A 10,148-nucleotide genomic window follows, 5' to 3' on the forward strand; every position below is an offset into this window, starting at 1 on the left:
CAAGATGTTTGAAAGGTTTTAATACAAAATAAGTTACAAATGAAAGGTTGTATTTACAAGGCCCCCTCAGACGGTCTGAGTTGGTTCCAACCCAGCAGGAGGATGTGAGTCAAGGTGGCTTTAGATGATCGCAGCCCGAGCATCGCAGGCCTGGATTTAAATAGAGAAAGTAGCTTAAGATTTATCTCATAGGGCTGAACGTTGTCATCAGCAATCACATTTATGCTGCCATTAAAACTCCTACTTAGGAAAGGATGCTGAGTTACTTAGGAAATAGTTGTAAGAGGCTTGGCTGGGTGTCAGTCCTGTGGTGTCAAAACAACTGCCTTTTAAACCCTCAGCAACAATAGTACCTGCAAACTACAAATCCTGGCGATGGACTGATCTGATATCCTCACCTCAGGAACCCTGTGACCAAAAAGGTTATTCGAACTTCTGAGAGCTCAGCAAGGAGATGTGGTTCCTTCAGCTTAACAGGATTGAAACAGGCGTGCACCATGGCAAGGTATAAATTATGCACACTGACTACAATCAGCTCAGGCCCATTCATTCTAGCATACCTTCCTTGGTCTCCCCTAACAATCAATAGGCACTCAAATATAAACCTGGTTTCTGATTCCTTGACAGCTCAGCCCCACCACAGTGCTAAGGAATCCTGTGCTTAACCTTGACACCACATCCATAGGTAATATACTTGGCTTTCTGGTGGTCTAACACATCCCCATCCCATGACTAGCCCTAGAGCACTGTCCCTCTCACATTTCCAATATTCCAAGTCCTTAGGGCTCTATGTACCCAACTTCGGTAACCCACACCTATCTTCACCCTCACACCCACGCTTGATGAAGCTACAGCCTGACTCACTGGCTCTTGAGCCCAATGGTCCTTGATTTCCCCTTAAGAGAAAGATGTCTAGCGCCCCCGGACTCCAGAGCATTCCTAATGATCTATTTTTCAAAGGGGTGAACTCTGGGATAGGCTACTGAAGACAATTTTGTCCTTCCCTCTCCTGTTTCTCATCTTCGTATGACTGCCTTCTGCCCAGCAATGGCCTCCCTCTGCCCCTGAGCCAGCACTGTCAATCATGCTGTCCCCACAACTGATGCCTCCACAGCACCTGCCTTCCAAACCTCCCCCTCCACTTGGCTTCCCTCCTGCTCTGGGCTGCAGGGCACCGATGGCCAAGTGAGCAGACGACTGCAGCTGGACTAAGCTAAGCAACCTTTCGTGTCCTTATGGAAGCCTTTATCCATAAAGGAAATCACCTCCTCTGAACTCCCATAGGCCCTCCCCCTACAGCTCTCCAGGGCTGCTGACTACCTGTTTTCTATATTCTCTTAATTACCAACCCTAGACTTGAACTCAGAGAGAATGCATATTTTTGAATTTTAAAAAGTCCTCAACACATTTAAAAAAAAATGAATGAATAGAATTGAATAACTTATGGAAGAAACTTGATAAAGTGAAATGTTGGCTGTATTAGGCAATACTGTTTATAACAAACACAACTCCTGTAGGTAAACTGCCTTTGAAATGAGAGGGCCAGGAGAGAACTAGAAAGACCCAGGAGGAGGCCACAGTTCTGGACTTCCCTAAGTGCAGAGCGCTCACAACCCAGGGTTCCCCTTGCTTGGGACCTTAAGCTATAGCCAGAGGTTACTGTAAGAGCCACTGGTTCCTACAGCAAGCGTAGGTTCTGCGTCCACTTGTGTGGTCCTGTTCCCTCACACCTGAGTTGTCACTTAGGGGGCCAGACAGTAGCCCCTGGTCCCCCATGAAGATTCTTGCTGAGGAGGCCAGCCTGATGCTGCCCTGCTGTGCTTCCTGTTCCATGTCCTACTGTCAAACTGGCACCAGGCTGGCCTACCTGGTCTTACGAATATGAAATAATCAGCTTCACCTAAGGCCACTGCTGCCAATCAAACAAGAGCAGGCAGTGCCGCCAGGCTTCCTAATTCCAGTCCAATGCACCTCCCACCATCCTGTGCTGCCTCTGTCCTGCCCCTTTCAGGGAATGACTGGACTTTTCATTGAACGGGCTCATCACCTTCACTTTCCTATTCAAGTAAACTCCTCAGAGAATAAACTGCTTTTAAACATGTACCTGTTTCCAACCTATGATTTCTCCCAGAGCAGGGATAAAACCAAACACTGAGCTGCCCCTACCATGGGTCCCCGGGAGGCTTACCAGACAGCTCATGAGAAGACTGGACTTTCTTCCTGTCCCTTCAGTGACTGAAAATTGAGGTGTGTGAGGACAGTGGGCGCTGTGCTCATTCATGCTGTCCTCTAAACAGGCACGAAGTTTCTGCTCTGTCAATTCTGGAGACTAAAAAACAAAAAGGTTAAACCGCAACCTAATCTTAGTTACCTCATCATCAACAGGTAGAAAAACCTGATTCCTCACGATAACCTGTATCTGTGATGACTTGACTCCTTGGACCTTTTAAAGTGCTCATGATTGTACTAAAAAGGTCTCTAAGCCAATCTCCACCTGACTGCCTCTCCAGACAACCAGTGCTCTCCTCTCCTCTGTAAAGCACCCAGCCACACACAGCACCAGGGACACTCGGAGCCGTCCTATGCTTCTGCCTCTACCAGCCAAATGTATTCCCACCAAGAGCCAGCACTGCTTGGTCCCAGATCTGTCTGTGCTAATTGAATTTACTACTGTAACTGAGAAATTACATATTATGTTAAACAACAAAATAAGAGAATGAAAACAAAGTTTTCTTTTTTGTAATAATAAGTGGGATGTTTAGGAAACTCAAAAAGACGAGTTGCTTAAAAAAATAAAGCTGTTAAATAAAAGGGAGGAAAAATCCTAAAGTTGCACACTCAGCTTCTCAATGCACTTTTCAGAAACAAATTAGAAGCTCCAGGCAATGCATTATAAGAGTGGTTTGTAAAAAAAAGACTCAGCTCTCCAATCAGCAGAGCCCCACTCAAAGACTGGCAAGTAAATTTATATGCTTGAAATTTACTATGTCTCATTTTGATAATTCACCACTCTAATCAATTGACAAACTTTCACTCCCTGTCATGTCAGATAAGAGGGCTCTTTCTGTATTTTAAGATCACTGAAGCTTAAATTCTGAGTGTAGGTGTGTCTTCATATATGGACAATTTTTATGGATAAGTGTTTAACAAATGGCTCCGGGGTGGGGGCAGGGACCCCCCCTGGTTTGTGTGCTTGCCAATTTCCATGCTGTATATATTCTCACCATGGCTGTTTTCAAGCTACCAATGTGAACTGAACATGAGCTGGGAAAAGATGTGCACAGCCATCTCCAACACACTACTGAAGGGTCTTAAGGTAAATAGATAATTGTGGACAAAGGTGACAAAATCTGGGTGTGTAACACTTACATGAGATGGGATGTACAGGCCACACTGACACATGACCACACCGCTTGTTATTCTCAGGTTGTACCTAGAGGCAGAATTAGGACCCCAGAGCTTCATGGCCAGCAGAGGGGAAATTCCACTCGTTTTGGAGTGGAGGGTGGGAATCAACAATGCTGGAAAGGTTTGGAAAACTCTTACTTTATGCACACAGGACAGATGAGGGAGTTTGCTTCCCACTCAGCCAGTATGATGCTGAGACACTGCTCATCAAACTGCAAGCTCTTCTCGTATTCATTGATGATGGACTGTTCTGCAAGGCAATGGACAGGTGGAGCGCTTCACCATGCTGCACCCAGCTGTCCTGTATTTAGTGCTAACTTCACCTTCACAAGCTTCATCCACCTGAGAAAAATTCAGGTAAAATCATGCTACCAATCACTAAATAGTTACTTTCCCTCAGGCTTCCTCTTGTTGGATTCCTCCCCTCCTGTCTGGCCTCACTTTGTGAGCAAAAGAGGTGAAGTGGTGAGGCTAAGGGACAAGAAGAGGACTTTCACACACAGCCATAGAGTAGATGTAGACTATCAGTCGGGTCCCAGGGGCAGCTGGAGAAAGCTGACACTTACAGGGCACTTCTTTCTGATGCCAGCCCACCCTGCTGAGTCCCAGTGATCTGTCCCCCAGTGTCCCTATGCTCAGAGTCTGTGTTGTTCAGAATCTATGTGTTCATTCCTTCAACAAATATGCAACAATACCTAGGATGTGGCAGGCATGGGGTGCAAAGGTGAAAAAGACTGCTCCCTGCTCTTGATGAGCTCAGTCTAGACCAGTGATTCTCAACCTTGGCTGCACATTAGAATCGCCTGGGAATCTTTTTAAAATCCTGATTTCTGGGCCTCATCCTCTGGAAATTCTGTTTCTTCGTTACTAATGTTGTGGCCCCACCCCGTAACAAAGAAACAGAATGAATCAATAAAAAAACTATGGTCTAACTGGAATCAATACTAATCATAACAACTAACACTTGCATAGCACTTACAATATGTCAAATGCTATTTTAAGTCCTTTCCACATATTAACTTATTCACTAATATTATCTTTATTTTAAAGATGAAGACACTGAGGCATGGGGAGATTAAGTGCTTTGCCCAGTGCTGTGCCAGTTAAAGTGGTAAAGCTCAGAAGTGAACCTCAGTAGCCAAGCTCAGGAGTCCATGGTCTTGCATCCTCATTTGTTGAAAGTTTTCAATATGCCAGACACTTCTCTACGTCTTCTACACATATTATTAAACATAAGTTTCCACACACACAAACTTATAGGGTAGGCCTATTATCTCTATTTTACAGATGGTAAATACTGAGCTTAGTCAAGATAGGGCAATGTGGAATAAAAGAATTATGTAAGGTGTTAAATTGTGCACTGTACGGTGCTATGAATGCCTCAGGGAGTAGATGCTCACAAGACCCTGGGTAGTCGGTAAAGAATGGATGGGAAAGAAGACACTTCAATTAAGTTGTGCAAGAGAGCTGATCCTGCACTGTATCCTACAGGGTACAGGATTACTATCCATCTATTAATAGAGAGGTAGTGTCGGATAGAATAAGCATGGGAACTGGATTCACAAAATTGATGTTGCTTCCCAGCTCCACCACTAGCTGTTCAGCCACTGTCTCCTATTGCCTTGTAGGGTAGTTGTCAGGAGAAAATCAGCACGGAATGAGAAGTCTGAGCACAAGACCTGGCATACTTAAGACTTGTATTACTAGGAAGACAGACAGTCAAGACTTCAGAGTAAAAGCAGAGACTTCTGGATGCTTGGCTGCAGGCAGAAGTAGAAGTTCAGAACTAATTCTGTTGAGAATAAAGGGCAGTAGAGTGGCTAGGTTCAGGCAGGAAAGACCACTCCCAGAGGTCACCTTGGTCAATCAGCTCCTGTTGGATTTCCTCCAGCTCAGCCAAGTCCATCGGCTCCTCCCACTGCAAGAGAAAGTGGGATCATCAGAGGTTTGAAGTGATAATCAGCTGACAAGCCCCACAATGATTCATACGTGGAGGTTGGCTTGAAGAACCCAGGTTTACCTGAGGAAATCAGTCAGTCCTGCCCTTCTGTAGACTATGCTGACAGTGGGGTAATGTGGTCATGCTGAGAAAGCATCAAGAAATGCCTAAACTACCCAGTGACAAAAGAATGGCACTTAACTGGGGGCAGATCATATAGGGCAGCAGCTAAGTATGTGGTTCTGCCAAGCTATGTGACCGCCAGAATGTTCCTAACCCCTGTAAACCTCAGTTTGGGCTTCTGTAAAATGGGAATAAAACCTAGCTGAGAAGGTTGTGAAGGTTATTGTGAGTACTAATTGTGATTATATAACACAAACATTTGGCTTACTATAGGACACATAAGAGATACTGAGTATGCATCATTATTCTAGAGAGCTTTGATGTTTTCAAAGCAGTTTCCCACATGTTTTCTTATATAGTACTCACAATACTGACATTATTGTCTTCATTTCATAAATATAAAAACTAAAGGCCAGAGAGGCAGCGTGGAGTTAAAAAGCAATATCAAAACCAGGATCAGAATTCCAGAGCTGCTGGCTTCCAACCCAGTGCTCTCCCGACACCTGGTAAAAGGTTTCTATACGCACTCAGCTCCCACCTCTGACTGAGATTAGAATCAGGAAGCTCCTGGAGACCTTCTTAAAAAGCAGGATTTCTAGCCTCATGACCACTGCATCAAAACGTCCAGGGGTGTAGCCAAGGAGTAACATTACTTTCTTTTTAGTTTCATAATTGAATATAATGCAATGATGCAGCAGGTCAACAGTCTGGTACTTAGGAACCATTAATCTAAAACAGACTAACGTTAAAGGTAGAAGAAACTGGGTTAAAGGCTGTTAGAATCCCAACTGTAGGTTTGAGAGTATATGGGTTTAGATGACTCGGGGAAATAGGCAGAGGGAGGACACTTCCTGTCCTCCCTGAAAACACATCCCAGCCTGACCTGAGCCTCTGGGCAGCTTTCCATCGAGTGCCAAGCATTCCATTCCTCTTCCATCAACTCTTGTGCGAGAAGGGTGCTCTGAGCCCTCCCTGGCACATTGCCTCCAGCCTGTCGGTATTTGTCCAGGAGCCTGTCCCGGCTGTTTCTCATTCTCTCCCAGGCATCCCTTGGAAGAAGGGAGGAAGGTGGGAGGGGGGAAGGAGTATGGGGAAGGGGGGAAGGGGTATGGAGGAGAGGGGGAGGGGGAGAGGGGAAGAGGTATGAGGGAGGGGAGAAGAGGGCAGGCAATTCCATAAAAAACAAACAAACAAACAATACCTCTTAGATTTCATTATTAAAACATTAAAGAAAACTTATAGACAAGAATTATCAACTACAATCCAAACTATTGTTAATTTTGCATATTCCCCTCTTGCCCTCATCCACATGTAGCCAGATGAAATTACAATACTTTGTTCGCATATTTCCAGGTCACCGTATTTCATGTTCTACCTTCAACGCCAGCTTCTTTAATGGTTGGATGATAACAGCTCAACACCCACTGTCCTGTTATACAAGACGTTTGGACTGCTTCCACATTCTTGTTGCTCTAGGTATGGCTGCAGTAGTCACCTAACTGTACAACAGTGTTTCTAAACTTGGGGCAATTTGTCCCCCAAGGGACATCTGGCAATGCCTGGACACATTGTTGGTTGTCATAACTCTAGTATCAGGGCTACTGGCATCCAGCAGGTGGAGGCCAGGGACTCTGCTAAACATTCCACAACGCACAGAACCACCACCCACAACAAATAACTGTCTTCCTCAAAATGTCAACGGCCAAGGTGAGAAACCCTGATGTCAACAGTCATTTCCAGCATCGGATTATATTCCTGGGCTACATCTACTACTTACGGGATTCCTGCAGTCCTAGGCAATGTTACAGGACGCACGCTGAGCTCAGACTAGGTCAGAACTAAGATGCGGTACAACTCTGCTAAGGCAGTAAGTGAGGCTCTCCTGAACAGACGCTCTATCTTGAATAGAAATAATTTCTCTCTTGCATGAGGTGCGTATACAGTACACAAAATGCCTTCTCTGCGCCCACTACCCAACAATAGCAGGTGCTGTTACTGTAGAGTGCAGAAGGGTGGCAATGGTCACACTTCGAATTTAAAACAAACCCAAATCCAAAACTAAGGGGCCTGAGGCTGGTCCGGCCCGGGCTAATCCCGCACCCAGGGGTCCAGGAATTCCGGGAGGCAGGCGGGCGATGGACAAGACTCAGATCTACAGGTGGGAAGACTTGAGTCCCAGGTCCACTTCCACCCGCCAGGCACTCCTGACACCTGCCTCACGCGGCGAAGGCACTGAGGAGAGCGGTTCCTGGAGGGATTAGGGGGATGACCACGGCCCGGCCAGCCAAAGCTTCTCAAATCCCACACTCACCTGCCTGAACGTCTCTTTCCACGGAGGCGAGCCCACCAATTTGTACATCGAGCGGTGCGGAGAACCAGACTGCTCTGCCATCTCCCCTCCGCGGGAGCAGCCTCCAGAAAGCCCCGCCCCTGCGGGCCCGCAGAACCTTGGGAGTTGTAGTTTCTGGTTGCTGATCGTATTACACGGCAGGGAATTCTGGGCAGTGTTCTACTGGCCGTCCCAATAAAGAGACAGCTTTGGGCAAACGAAGGATGGTTAATTGCGGGAGTGACATCCGTGAGGTTAACCCACCTGGACTGAGGAAGTTAAGTCTCGAGGAAAAGCTTTGAATATCTAGGTTTACCCAGGTGGAGGCGTCCAATAAGCAGTGAGATTCACAGGAGTAAGACTCTCTCTCAGGTTCTAGACTTTTCCGCGGCCCCAAAACTTGAAACCGGCACTGGCCGGTCGACTTTCTAGTCCCGCCCCCTGGGGCGTGACTGGCGATTGGCTATCCACTAGCGCTGCCGCTGCCTGATAGGCTGGCCTCACTTTATTAGCCTAGCCTCGTGCTTCCGGGCTGCCTGCTCGCTGATTCGCCGAAGCAGTGGGCGGCCGGCCGCGGATTGGCTGCGCTCAGCGGCGGGCTGAGCAATTGGGATGAGGGGAGCAGTTGGGCCAAGATGGCGGCCGCCGAGGGACCCTCGGGCGACGGCGAGCTGTGGCAGACCTGGCTTCCTAACCACGTCGTGTTCTTGCGGCTCCGGGAGGGACTGAAAAACCAGAGTCCAGCCGAGGCCGAGAAGCCGGCTTCTTCATCATTGTCTTCGTCGCCGCCGCTGCCGCCGCCGCCGCAGTTGCTGACGAGAAACCTGGTCTTGGGCCTCGGCGGAGAACTCTTCCTGTGGGACGGGGAAGGCAGCTCTTTCCTAGTGGTTCGCCTCCGGGGCCTCGGCAGCGCGGGGGAGGAGTCCTCCCTCTCCCAGTACCAGGTACGGCCCGGCTCCTCTTGGACATGACCCTCGTCCGGGATCCGAACTAGTTTTTTGTTTGTTTGTTCCCTCCCCATCCTGGCTATTTTTCGTCTTCTGTGAGGCGTGCCGTTCCAGTGTAAGCAGACAGACGTCCAGCCTCTGGGAGGGGCACGGTCTCTCTTTTATTTTCACTCCACCCTAACATGGCCACGTAACCTTCCGTAGCCCCTTTTTTGACCCGACACTGTGCCTGTCACAGTTGGAGGGACTCATGCTCTCAGGTGCGTGAGTTCTTGGGGCCCGGGAGGAAGGGAAGGACCACGTCAAGCTCAATAAATAGCGTCCGTTACGCAGGGCGAGGGGAGGGAGCCGGTGCGGTTGCTCTTTTTAGGAGGTTGGTCCTGAGAAACCTCAGTAATGATGTGACACTCAAAATCGTAGGGATAGTCCTAACTTCCTCTTGGGATTGTTACGAGCATCATCGGGGAATGGATTTGAAAGCACCACGTTTTGTGCCTGACACAGCAGAGGAATCCCCTGTTCCTTCATTTACTCTTTAGAAAATCAGGCCATCCCCAAGGTGGGAAGGGATTTTTTTTTGTTTTTGATAAGCCAGCAGCATGTGAAAGTGGGTGTGATCAGAAAGGACTCCATCCTGGCTGTAATCAAGCATGGCTTTCTGGAAATGTTCATGCTATAGGAGGGGCCCGGTGCTCGAATTCCTGCACCTGGGAAGGAACTGCGGGCTGCGAGGCTGGGGTGGGCACAGGGGTGGGTCTTGGCCCATCCTCTGCACCTGGTCCCTCCTGCGCAGCCCCCCCTCCTGCCGCTGGCCCTGCTGGCACCCACAGAGGAGCGATTGGGGCCTGGGGCCGGCACTGTCAGTGGGTGCAAGCAGTGGCTGCTGCCCCAATCGCTCCTCAGGAGCAGGGGGAGGGGGAGAAGCCCTCAGGGGCAATTGGGGCCGGCAGCCGCTGCTTGCACCTGCTGACGGCGCCGAGCGATTGGGACTGGTGCCAGCCAGCGGGTGCGAGTGGGGCCGGCAACAGCAGCAGGTGCGAGTGCCGGGCAGGAGGACCACAGCGCACAGGAGCAAAGAATTTTCAGTAACCACCAGAGGCTGGCCCGGATGACAGCGACTGGCACCTTGCCTTGGTCTGGCGCCCCCGCTCACCTGCTCCACCATCCCACTGTGGCCAGCGCCCACCATATTCCACGCACGCCCCCTGATGGTCAGCGCATGTCATAGCGACCAGTTCTTCGGTTGTTTCACCGTTTGGTCTATTTGCATGTTAGGGTTTTATATATGTATCTATACTAATAAAGAGCTAATATGCTAATGAATGGGACGCTGTAACGGGTAACAACCAGGTCATTAGCATATTAGCTGGGCGTTGCTCAGGAGACGGGGCGGAAGTGGGGA

The 10,148-nt window shown here is 48.6% G+C and overlaps 2 protein-coding genes across 9 annotated transcripts in view; one reads left to right on the plus strand and one right to left on the minus strand.

The window, feature by feature from the left end:
- On the minus strand, positions 1 to 8,212 carry RPAIN (RPA interacting protein). The gene is given in 8 exon segments (XM_014468085.2): positions 1 to 150; positions 2,189 to 2,329; positions 3,370 to 3,433; positions 3,547 to 3,658; positions 5,266 to 5,326; positions 6,354 to 6,509; positions 6,511 to 6,519; positions 7,782 to 8,212. Coding segments are annotated over 8 exon segments (654 nt in total). The 5' UTR covers positions 7,863 to 8,212; the 3' UTR covers positions 1 to 120.
- A 138-nt stretch (positions 8,213 to 8,350) lies between these two features.
- NUP88 (nucleoporin 88) overlaps positions 8,351 to 10,148 on the plus strand; it is a 32,403-nt gene continuing 30,605 nt past the window's right edge. For 5 of the 8 annotated variants that reach the window (XM_014468077.2, XM_023744059.1, XM_023744061.1 and 2 more), the window contains exon 1: positions 8,404 to 8,743. In XM_014468077.2, the coding sequence (XP_014323563.1) occupies positions 8,435 to 8,743 (309 nt within the window). In that variant the 5' untranslated portion in view covers positions 8,404 to 8,434. Of the gene's footprint in view, positions 8,744 to 10,148 lie in introns of all 8 variants that reach the window. The other 3 variants (XM_006102739.2, XM_023744060.1, XM_023744064.1) reach the window with 3 other exon arrangements.

The sequence above is a fragment of the Myotis lucifugus genome, unplaced genomic scaffold (assembly GCF_000147115.1).
Source record: "Myotis lucifugus unplaced genomic scaffold, Myoluc2.0 scaffold_426, whole genome shotgun sequence".
Classification (NCBI taxonomy): Eukaryota; Metazoa; Chordata; class Mammalia; order Chiroptera; family Vespertilionidae; genus Myotis; species Myotis lucifugus.